We start from the raw sequence: 11,203 nt of genomic DNA, 5'->3' as shown, positions 1-11,203 counted from the left end.
TGGTAGGGGGACCTGTGTTACTGGAGTAGGAGAATCAGATCTCTGTCCCTACGTCATCAAGTTCAAAGTACTGGTGGCAGCATAGTGACAATTGTGAGATTCCTAAATGGCCATCAGTTTGTTTATAGTATAAGGCCCTGATCCTGCAATAAATGGACAGACCTCTCAACCCACACGGAGTCCCATTGACTGAAGGGGTTTGTCCATGGGAGATCACTATAAGATCATGGCCTAAACATATCCAGCGTACTGTACTTCTTTGTGCAAATAATGGAAACTACTTACAATGAGCTTGGATATAGTGACGTAAAGTAAAACTCTTAATTGTTTCAGTGCCTTGCAATGTACAAATTAAAATTCCACTTATGCTGAGCCTCTCATAATAGTGATGCTGATCTCTGGAATAAAATGACTTCACTCTGATATCATCCTGCTACGTACCAATGCCACTATTATAATGAGGTCTGTTGCCATGAACAAACAGAGCTACATGAACTTATATGTTATGTTTTTTCTTCCTGCTTTTCTTGCAGGTTATAAATGATTAGCCCTTATGACCAACATGAGCTGGAGTTTTCTCACCCGCCTGCTAGAAGAAATTCACAATCACTCCACTTTTGTGGGGAAGGTCTGGCTCACCGTACTGATCGTCTTCCGTATCGTCCTGACAGCTGTCGGAGGGGAGTCCATATACTCAGATGAACAGAGCAAGTTCACATGTAACACCAAGCAGCCAGGCTGTGACAATGTCTGCTACGATGCCTTTGCACCGCTGTCACATGTCAGGTTCTGGGTCTTCCAGATCATCATGATCTCAACCCCTTCCATCATGTACCTGGGCTATGCCATCCACAGGATCGCTAGGTCCTCCGAGGAGGAGAAGAGGCTTAAGGTACTCAAGAAAAAGAAGAAGCAGTTTGCTTTGAACTGGCAGGCTGTCCGTAACTTGGAAGACCCTTTGGAAGCAGACGAAGAGGAGCCCATGATCTCCGATAACACGGTGGAAAATGAGGAGAAAGCGAAAGCAAACAAGAAGAGCAAGGAGCAGCAGAAGCACGATGGTAGGAGACGCATCCAGCAAGAAGGGCTGATGAAGATTTACGTCTTCCAGCTCCTTGCCAGAGCTTCATTTGAAGTTTGTTTCTTGGTTGGGCAGTATTTTCTCTATGGCTTTGAGGTGGAAGCGTATTTCGTCTGCAACAGAGCCCCTTGCCCTCACACTGTGGACTGCTTTGTGTCAAGGCCAACAGAGAAGACCATCTTCCTCCTGGTGATGTATGTTGTGAGCTGCCTGTGTCTGTTGCTCAACATGTGTGAAATGTTCCACTTGGGGTTTGGGACCATTAGAGATGCCATTCGCAACAGAAAGATCAATAGTTTCAGGCAGCCTCCATACAACTATTCCTACTCGAAGAATATCTCCTGTCCTCCCGAGTATAACCTGGTCGTGAAATCGGAGAAGCCTGCAAAGGTTCCAAATAGCTTGTTGGCCCATGAGCAGAACTTGGCTAATGTTGCTCAAGAACAACAGTGCACAAGCCCGGACGAGAACATCCCACCAGATCTGTCCACCCTTCATAAACACTTGAGGGTGGCCCAGGAGCAGTTAGACATAGCATTCCAGAGCTACAATGCTACTCAGGCCAACATGCAGCCTTCCAGAACCAGTAGCCCACCTTCAGGTGGGACTGTGGTAGAACAGAACAGGGTCAATACTGCCCATGAGAAACAAGGTGCTAAGCCCAAAGCCAGTTCAGAAAAAGGTAGTTCTAGCAGCAAAGATGGAAAGACTTCTGTATGGATATAATTAGGTGCTTGACCGTAGCTCACAGACAGGGCAACGTAAGTAGGGGCATGGTTTTTTCCAGCATTGTCTAGAATTCAATTCACAGAGCACAGGCACAATTTGTATGTGGGAGTCAACGTAGATGAAGGATGAGTTGTTTCAAACATTACATTTGAATCATGTCTTCTGGGGTGTTAACAAAGACATTCCCTTTCTTGCCTAGTCCATATTCTCTCTGGGAACCTCCATCGAGCTAAACTGTATGGTGCTGCCCTCCCCCGCTCCCCGCCCCCGGCACTGCTTAGGGGCAGGAGTAACAGCCTTTCTTCTTATGTCACTCGCTAGCTGTTTGCCCAGGATGACCCACTGCCAGCTCTCTGCGACAGAGACTGGACTGACAAGCGAGCTGGCTGGTGGGAAGGGGACTCTGCTGATCATTCAGAAGAAACGTCTTGACTACCCTGAGCTGCTCCTGTCCTGCATCATGAGGCTATAGTACTGTACTTGTGTTGAGAACTGTTTAATTACTAAATGTCCTTCCTCCAATTAATTTGAATTCCTCTGTTAAAGGGGAAAATGGTGAGATGTTACATAAATGGCCACGATCCACTGGCCTGGCTCGTTTCCTGCCTGGATTCTTACATGTACTAACAAGTAGTCATTGGAGATGAACTCAACAGAGGTTGCAGCCAGGAGCTCTAACCATGCATTAACAGAACATGAAGACAGTCAGAAGCACAGTAGCCATATTTTAAAGAATGTACGCCACCCTGAGTGATTAGCGTTGAGGTAAATGTTGTATCCTTTCTTTCCCCCAATCAGTGTTGAACTGCAAAGCAACCGGGATCAATTGCTACATAGTATTTGCAGTAAATTTGCATTGTAATGATGCTGCAGTGTAGCATTCGTTCCAGAGCTGGTGGGAATTGCAGCAGTTAGACGTTTTTTAACACTGCTACTGCACATCTTAAGCAAAAGTGCCTTTAAGCAACCATTAAAATGAAATTCAAAGTTTCTAATGTCTGTGTTAACTCTTGGTAGAGATCAGAAGACCAGTGCTGACAAATTTTGTTATCAAGTACTTTTGTTTTAATCAAAAGCTTAGAAATAGTTGCAGACAAATAGATCAATGCATAGTGTGTACGGCATGTGTGTGGAGACGTATATTTAAGTATATATACACACACATACAAATATTGTGTGAGCTACAGATATATATAATGTAATATCAACCACATGATGATTTTTACAACTTCCCACCCCCACCAAAAAACCCACCAACTCAGAATGGTGGCTAATCTTCCTCTCTTGGAAGTCAAATCGCCAGCCCTTGGGCCAGATCCTCAGCTGGTGTCACTTGGTTCAGCTTCATTTACTTCATCTGACCCAAGCTGAGAATCTGCCCGCTTGACTTTAATGGGGACAGGAGAGGGACCATTCACAAAAAGGCAGTTTAAGGACCAAATCCCCTTGCCTTGCTCACACGACTAGTTCCACTGGACTTGTCTACACCAGGTTATTTTGGCTAAAGTTTACCACTGGAGATACCCACAATGCAATGCTAATGCAGACCAAGTCTATGCAACATGGTGCTTAACAATGCCAGTGGCCGCTGGCACCTTGTCTGCTCTAGTTCTGCGGGAGAAAGTGAACCGATGGTGGGAGAAGTGGGGAAATCTTAAGAAAAGAAGCCCGGGCTAGACATCACCATTGACTTCCATGAGGCTATTCATGTCAGTGAGGCAAGCCGGGCTAGGACCCTAAACACAGTGTGGCTCCAACTAGAAGGGTTTCTCTTTTTCAAACACTCTGTGTAAGAAATACGTTGGCAATGTGTTTTTTTCATCATGTATCTGACTTGTACAAAACTGAGTGCATCTGTGGCTTTGTTGGGAATGAACTCTGGTAACAAGGAGCAGAAATGTAATCCTGACCCCTGGGAACATGGCTGAGTGATTTATCGGCCTAGGTGTCACTGGACCAGCTAAAGTAAAAAAGTAAATGAATAACTGCCCCATTTTCTGCTCTGTTGCTCTCGCGGAGAGCCTGTTCCTGCCAGGTGCCTAGATGTCCTCAATTCCTACTGTGACTTTGCAGGGTGCATTCAAGAGCTTCCAGGATTAGACCCATAAATCTCAGTCCATGATAAACCTCTAAAGACTCTGAATGAGCAGAGCACTTAAGAATGTGCTTAACTTTAAGCAAGTAAGTAGCCCTATGGGCCAACTCGTGCTGAAGTGCTGTATTCAGGCAGGACCTAATAATGCACTTTCCAAAGCCCTACAACATCATCAGTGATCGTGACTGAGCAAATGATTGCTTGAAAAGGAATACAATGAGCAGCTCGTGAGAGCTTCTGGCAAAAATATTTAATATATTTTGCTTAGCCATCTATGACGTAATTTAGAGTTTGATCCTGTTCCCATTGGAGGACATCTCCTGGAAGCAGAATCTACTCTGTACGATTTTTGAAAATGAATGAGTGACTCGAAGGGACTGATCACAAACCATCAGTTCTGTTTAAAGCAGGGGTGGGCAAACTTTTTGGCCTGAGGTCCACACTGGGTTTCCAAAATTGTATGGCGGGCCGGTTAGGGGAGGCTGTGTCTCCCCAAATAGCCAGGTGTGGCCCGGCCCCCGCCTCCTATCTGACCCCCCGCGTCTCACCCCCTGACGGCTCCCCGGGGACTCCTGCCCCATCCAAACCCCCCTGTTCCCTGCCCGCTGATGACCCCCCTGGAACTCCTGCCCCATCTACCACCCCCTGCTCCCTGTCCCCTGGACCCGCCACCCCATCCAACCCCCCCCTCATTCCTGACTGCCCCTCTGGGACCCCTGCCCCATCCAACCCCCCTGTTCCCCACCCTCTGACTCCCCTGACCCCTATCCAACCGCCACCCCTGACCACACCCCCAAACTCCCCTGCCCTCTATCCAACCCCCCCCGCCCCCTTACCATGCTGCCTGGAGCACCGGTGGCTGGCGGTGCTGCAGCCGTGCCGCCCAGAGTACTGGGTCAGTCTGTGGCTCTGCAACTGCGCTGCCCAGCTCCCCAGAGCGTGGCATGGCGTGCTGAGGGGGAGGGGGAACAGCAGGGGAGGGGCCAGGGGCTAGCCTCCCGGATCAGGAGCTCAGGGGCCAGGCAGGAGGGTCCCACAAGCCAGATGTGGCTCATGGGCCGTAGTTTGCCCACCTCTGGTTTAAAGGAATGCAGCTTTATTCTTAAAGGGCACGTGTAGTGGATTTCCTCAACAGGATAGGTCAGGATTACTCCATGTGTCTGTCTTAGGGAAGAACTCACTTTAGCCGTGAGTTTTGCACAAAAGGCTCCTAATATTTACAACATGGTGAGGGTGGAAGAAACATATCTGTCTGCTCCTCATGGCTGAGCCCTTTCTCTTTACTCCATGGAACGACTTTGCATTTTGCATGGAGTTAAATTATTCCTGTTAAACTTGGGCCATACCTAAAATCTAAGAGGGGTTGTTTGATAATGGTGGGTTCCATTAAAAATTCAGTGTGCTGCCGATCCCTTGACTCTGGTGCATATTCTGAAGAGGAGAGATGCCGTGGTGAAGTCAGGCCCACAGCTGGCTATTGGTTTACATATTATGCTGCCCAGGGTGGACGTTTATATTTCACATCTATGTGAATCTCCCTGGTTTAGCTTTGACCCTGTCCCCCCCCATGATGACTCTGATGGAAGCTCTGAGTAGACTGAGGGTCGGATGCTGCATGTTTTTTTCCTTAGAGATGACTCACAATGCAGCAGGCCCATTGAAACGTGTCCCCCTGGAGCAGAGCAGTGACTCTCCGCTGCAAGGGGGAGTTTGGATTGTTGCTGTTATAACCAGGATAAACACACAACAGCCTCCATCCCTCAGCATTTCCTGTGTAACTCCTGATGGATTGTAATTGACCCCAGGTTTCCATTGGCCTCATCAGCTAGTCATTAATCTTCAGGGAGTGCTCTGTGTGCCTCGGTTGCTGTTGTTTAATTCAATCCTGCTTTGATTGCTGTTGCTGCACCAAGAATAGCCAGCTGGAGAAACAGAGCCAGCCCCTTGGCTCTGACTTTATTTGTAAGTGTGGCTAATGCTGAGCATTTGCCCAGGAGGCAGAGAAACAAGCTTTAAATCAGACATCTCAGAGTCCATCACATGAGCTCGGTCTAATAAATGTATAATCGGCCCTTATTGTTTATTATATTAGGAAGGGATGCACAACCTCTTTGGGTCTGTGAGGGCCATTGCAGCCACCATCCCTGGGGCTAAGGACTGTCAGCGATTGCAGGATTTTGCTGTTAATACTCTCTTGTCGGTTCTAGTATAACCTCCTTTCTGAGTGGTCTATAGTTATAATCTCTTATCACCCACGCCTAATGCTGTACAAAGAGCTAACTAACCCGCAACACACCTATTATTATCCCCACTTTATCCAGCATGGTAAAGACACTTACCCAAGGCATCCAGCGGGTCAGTGTCAGAGAGAGGATTAGACTGCAGCAGTTCAAGCCCCATGTTCAACCTCTTGGCTCCAGTTCACTGTTTTAGGCAGCCCAATATGTGGCATACAGGTTTTCCATGTAGAAACATTTTCTGTTCCAAGATGATTGTGTCGGGCGTTTGGTTTGGTTTCCTGGTGTCACTTGCTGTGGTGAAAAGCAGATGACTTGAGAGCCATGAATGAGGACTTGCTTGTGATGCCTTGTTAAAAAGGGAGTGAGTTAAAGATGGGATTTCAGAATCCTCTCTGAATTTCCTGACCCTTCTAGGTAGCCTATGCCAGGTTCTTAGTGTTACCATGGGTGATTAATGATCTGTATTTCTGCTGGAGGGACACCAAATTAACACCCAGACTGTAGGGAAGTTGGGCACTCGGTACCTATTGAATGTCTCATTGTGTGATTCTCCTTACCCCCCATTCTACAACGTGAGCTTAACGGGTCAGATGATGGTTGCGAGCATGTCAGGGTTGTACACAATAGTCCAAATTCTGTCCTGATTAATTCGCTACCCCAGTCAAGTGAACCCATACGATCAGCAAAATTGCATGGGACATAAGATGGGGCAGAACGTAACCCAATGTTTTCCATATACTCCAATGCATCTGCATTGCAGTGTTGAACAGCATGCCTGCATGGCTAGGCAGTGGCAATGTGATAATAGTAGACTGCAGAATCCTGGCCCCATTCAAGTCAATAGGAGTCTTGCCAGTGACTTCAACCGGGGAGCATTTCACCCATAAAAGTTAGAGTCGGGAAAGAGCTATGAAGTCCCATCTGGTCCAGCCCCACAGGGGCCAGTACTAGCTCATTTCTTGCAGCATATTGTCCAGGGCTCTGTCCAGTCTCATGTTAACTTATCAAAGACCCGGGCATGGGGCTTCCACCACTTCCCTTGAGAGAATATGTCACTGTCTTAGAGCATTCGTGATTAGGAGATTTTTTTTTCCTGCTATTCAGCCTGTAAGGCAGGCGTGACCGAGTGGTTGGTGATAAAACTGAATCAAGAGACCTGTGTTCTGTTCCCCACCATGGTACTGATAATCTCTGTGACCTTGGTTGAGTCACTTACCCTCTGTTTCCTTATCTGTAACATGGGGCTGATAAGGTTTACCCCCCTTGGTAAAGCACCTTGAGACCTGCAGGTGAGAAGACCCGCTCTGTGTTGCACCTCTGCAGAGCTTCTCTACCCTCCAGCAGCCTTTGGGATGACCCGTGACCCAAAATCTCTGTGGCACTCAGTGCTATGGAGGATTCCCTTTCAACTCACAACCAGCACAGCAAAAGTCCCACACTGGGTAGCCTAGGCACACTTATAGCTGCTCTTACACTAGGGGAATTCTTCCCCAGCCCCTTTGACTCAATTACAGCCCTTATTTGCCATGGGAGCAGCATGCAGGAGCCAAAGCAAGGGACAGAATTGACCCGGAGAAATATACATTAGTATTATTATGTTATGTTGCTGAATGCCCTCCCATTACTCCTTTCAGATCCCTCGGGGCCCTCCCAAGCAGTTCTCCCTCTTTTGTTGGTTATACCCTCTAAGGCCTTCAGAGGTCATCATTGCACCAGGCTACCGGGATTTAATACTGCCTCGTAAATGAATCTGTGCCGCTCTCAAAAAAGAAATCCCATTTTTTTATGGGAAGGAGAAATATTAGGAGGCACAATAAACATAACCATCTTAAGCAATATGGCAAAAAGTCGGGTCCCAGATTAGGTAAAAATCCATCAGGAGCTAACCGTCTGACTGCTCATACAATTGTAACTAATTCACATGCAGCATCCTTCCTGAAAGAGATCACTATATGGTATGTGTTTAATGCTTCGCTTTCATTTACAGAGCAGATGGGTTTAGTTGTGTAGTTTGTTTAATCCTAAATGCTGAATATATTCACTAAACCATGTCAGATAAAGTGCTCATCTTTTTTATTCAGGGCCTGGAATGTCCCAGGTAGAAGCCAAATTACCTTGTTGCTTGCATTCCATTCCACTGGAAAATACTTGAACTTAACTAAAGGCCATAACAAATCTGTGCGGTCACAGAGTTTCTGGGGGGTTTGTATTAACTGTATTTGTATTTGAAACTTTTTGTGTATGAAATTGAACCTGTAAATATTTTTCAGTGTAAATGTTACATCTGGAATGTAGTTAGAATGTTACACATATTTGTCAACAAAACAAACCCCAGCTCTTTGGATATTCAATTTCCAATACTAATAAAATGGAATAAACCATATATTGTTTACAGTATGCAAAGTGTGTGGTATATTTATATGGCAAGGATTACTTGGAAGATGTTGGTGGGGAGACATGGCGGAGACTTTTAAATCTAATTTGGTAGCCAATTCAACCATATATTTTCATGGCTGTAAATACATAAGAACACACACGGGTCCAGAACAATAGTCCATCCAACCCAGTATCCTTCTGACAGTGGCCAGTGCCAGGTATTTCAAAGGGAATGAACAGAACAGAGCGATTGCGAGTGATCCATCCCCTGTGATCCCCAGCTTCTGGCATTTGGAGGTTGTGACCCTGGCTGTCTTGGCTCATAGCCATTGATGGACCTATCCTCCATGAACTTATCTCATTCTTTTTTGAACCTAGTTATACTTTTGGTCATCACAACATCCCAATGGCAACGAGTTTTCACAGGTTGACTGTGTGTTGTGTGAAGAACTTTTTTTTTTTTAAATCTGCTGCCCGTTAATTTCATCATTTGACTTCTAGTTTGTGTGTTAAGTGAAGGGGTAAATAACACTTCCCTATTTACTTTCTCCTCCCCCCGCCCCTTCGTGATTGTATTGACCTCTAGCACACCCCCCTCAGTCGTCTCTCTTCTAAACTGAGCAGGCCCACTCTTTTTTTCTCTCTCCTCATCTGGAAGCTGTCCCGTACCCCAATCATTTCTGTTGCCCTTTTCTGTACCTTTTCCAATTCCAACAGATCTTTTTCTGAGACAGGGCAACTAGAACTGCATGCAGTATTGAAGGTGTGGGCTTACTGTGGATTTATACAGCGGGATTAGGAGATATTTTGTTTTATTATCTATCCCTTTCCTAATAGTTCCTAACGTTAGCTTTTTTGTCTGCCCCACCTCACGCTGATCGGATGTTTTCAGAGAACTGTTCACGATGACACCAAGCTCACTTTTTGAGTGGTAACAGGTAATTTAGACCCCGTCATTTTGTATTTATTGTTGGGATTATTTTTTTCCAACTGTGCATTACCTGCAAAGTACTTTTGCCTTACTGTGACTCCCTTCTGGTTATCTGGATTCTGCTCTCTCTCTCTCTCTCTCTCTCTCTCTGTGCGAAGAGGCATTTCCTACAACTCCTTTAGGCATTGAGCTGAAGTAATGTGGAATCTGCCTAAATTTTCTAAAGTGACTAGTGATTTTGGGGACCCAACTTGGGACATATTAAAGGGGCCTGATTTAGAAATTGGACCCATTCAGGGTGGCTCAAGTTCAGCAACCAAAAACTGATGCATACAAATCACTTTTGAAAAGTTAAGCCACTGGATGGATCTTCTGTGTAGCCAGAAATACAATTTTTTGCAGGTTATAGAAAAGGAATAGAGGAGTACATTAAGCCAAATGTTGATTTAGCATAAAGGTGACCAGTAAAGGGGGAGAAAAGCTTAAGTTAACAACTTCCCCCCTTCCTTCATATAAATGTTTCTGCTTATGTTTTATATTAGAAATTCAGATCTTGTCCTTCCTGTTTTTCCTCAGCTGGACAACTAGGAGGAGATAGGACTTCGGAGGTACTGAGTGAGCAGAATCTAGCGACATTACAGGGAAATTTATATTTATTCAGGCTGCTTAAAACTCTTAGTTATTTGTGACCCTCTGGTTGAACTCAAATCCATGGAAAACACTTGGGAGGAATATTGTCTTTGTTAAACATTTACTACCTTTGCCCTTCCCATTAAAACGATGATCACCCGCAAACTGTATCCCGGAAACCTCCAATGATTCCTCACAAACTTAGATCAGTTCTATAGCTGACTGGAAAATTTTGATGAAAAACATGGTGGAAAAATCCACTATTTTCTCCATTTTTTGACCAGCTGTAGTGTTACTTTCCCACTCTTCCAACCCGAACAACAAAATAAGCCCATCAGGTAAACCTTCCTAGAACCAGGAAAGAATATTTTATGAAGTTCACTGTGCACATCAGCATTTACTAATTCAACGCTGATTTACAACAGTGATGGGTGGTACAGGAAAACCTAAGAGATAAAAAGTCCAGTGGTCAACTAAGGTCACCAGCAGGGCATCAAGTTACAACTGATACATTATCAGAACCAACCTTCAGTGGCTGCATATCCTTGATGCTGTCATTAGCTATAGCCTTTACAAATTAATCCTTTAGGGAGTGTCCTGTATGCCACATTAAGGGCTATAATCCCACACTGATGCTCATTTGGGATCTTTGTCTCACATCTGGGCCGTGGCAAGTTACCAGAGGTGAAACAAAGTTCCACTGTGTTGCTCTTCACAGAAATGACATCACAGTGGAGGGGAACTAATGCGTGATGAGTAACACTAAATCTCTTCTTCCCAAGATTATGGCAGGCTAAAACTACAATGAAGATATTTGCTAAGGACCAGATCTTCTGTTGGGGGTAAAGCAGCACTGATCTCCTGAAGTCAATGGATCAATGTTGATCTATGCCAAGAATCTGGTCCTTGAATTACTTCCATTTACAAATCTTTTCTAGGTACAAAACTCTCCCTCACAATGGGAATAGCTCCCATTGCTCCTTCCCTTGGCTATGGTCACTTTAGGAGCTGTTTGCAGCTAATGACCGGCTTGTGTGCTCTTTCAAAAATCATTATTGTAACTTTCTGGGGCGACATGTAGGTACTTGTTGCATTTTGCTCGGTCTACTGCAGTCTACAGT

At 45.4% G+C, this 11,203-nt stretch overlaps 1 protein-coding gene across 2 annotated transcripts; it reads left to right on the top strand.

Annotated features, from left to right (window-relative positions):
• The first annotated feature begins 553 nt into the window (after window positions 1-553).
• On the top strand, window positions 554-1,807 carry GJC2 (gap junction protein gamma 2). 2 transcript variants are annotated; one of them, XM_077809531.1, is made up of 2 exons: window positions 563-1,642; window positions 1,703-1,807. In XM_077809531.1, exons 1-2 carry the CDS (start codon window positions 563-565, stop codon window positions 1,805-1,807), a joined length of 1,185 nt encoding a protein of 394 aa, XP_077665657.1. The 2 variants fall into 2 exon arrangements, with proteins under 2 accessions (XP_077665656.1, XP_077665657.1); XM_077809530.1 differs by having other exon boundaries at window positions 554-1,807.
• The last annotated feature ends 9,396 nt before the right edge of the window (window positions 1,808-11,203 follow it).

This window comes from Eretmochelys imbricata, chromosome 2 (genome assembly GCF_965152235.1).
Source record: "Eretmochelys imbricata isolate rEreImb1 chromosome 2, rEreImb1.hap1, whole genome shotgun sequence".
In the NCBI taxonomy this organism is placed as follows: domain Eukaryota; kingdom Metazoa; phylum Chordata; order Testudines; family Cheloniidae; genus Eretmochelys; species Eretmochelys imbricata.
The sequence above is the reverse complement of the archived record's forward strand: the minus strand, read 5'-3'. Positions and strand labels throughout refer to the sequence as shown.

Excerpts from the sequence above, each read along its gene's own strand:
- GJC2 (XM_077809530.1), top strand. The coding sequence starts at position 554 with ATGACCAACATGAGCTGGAGTTTTCTCACCCGCCTGCTAGAAGAAATT.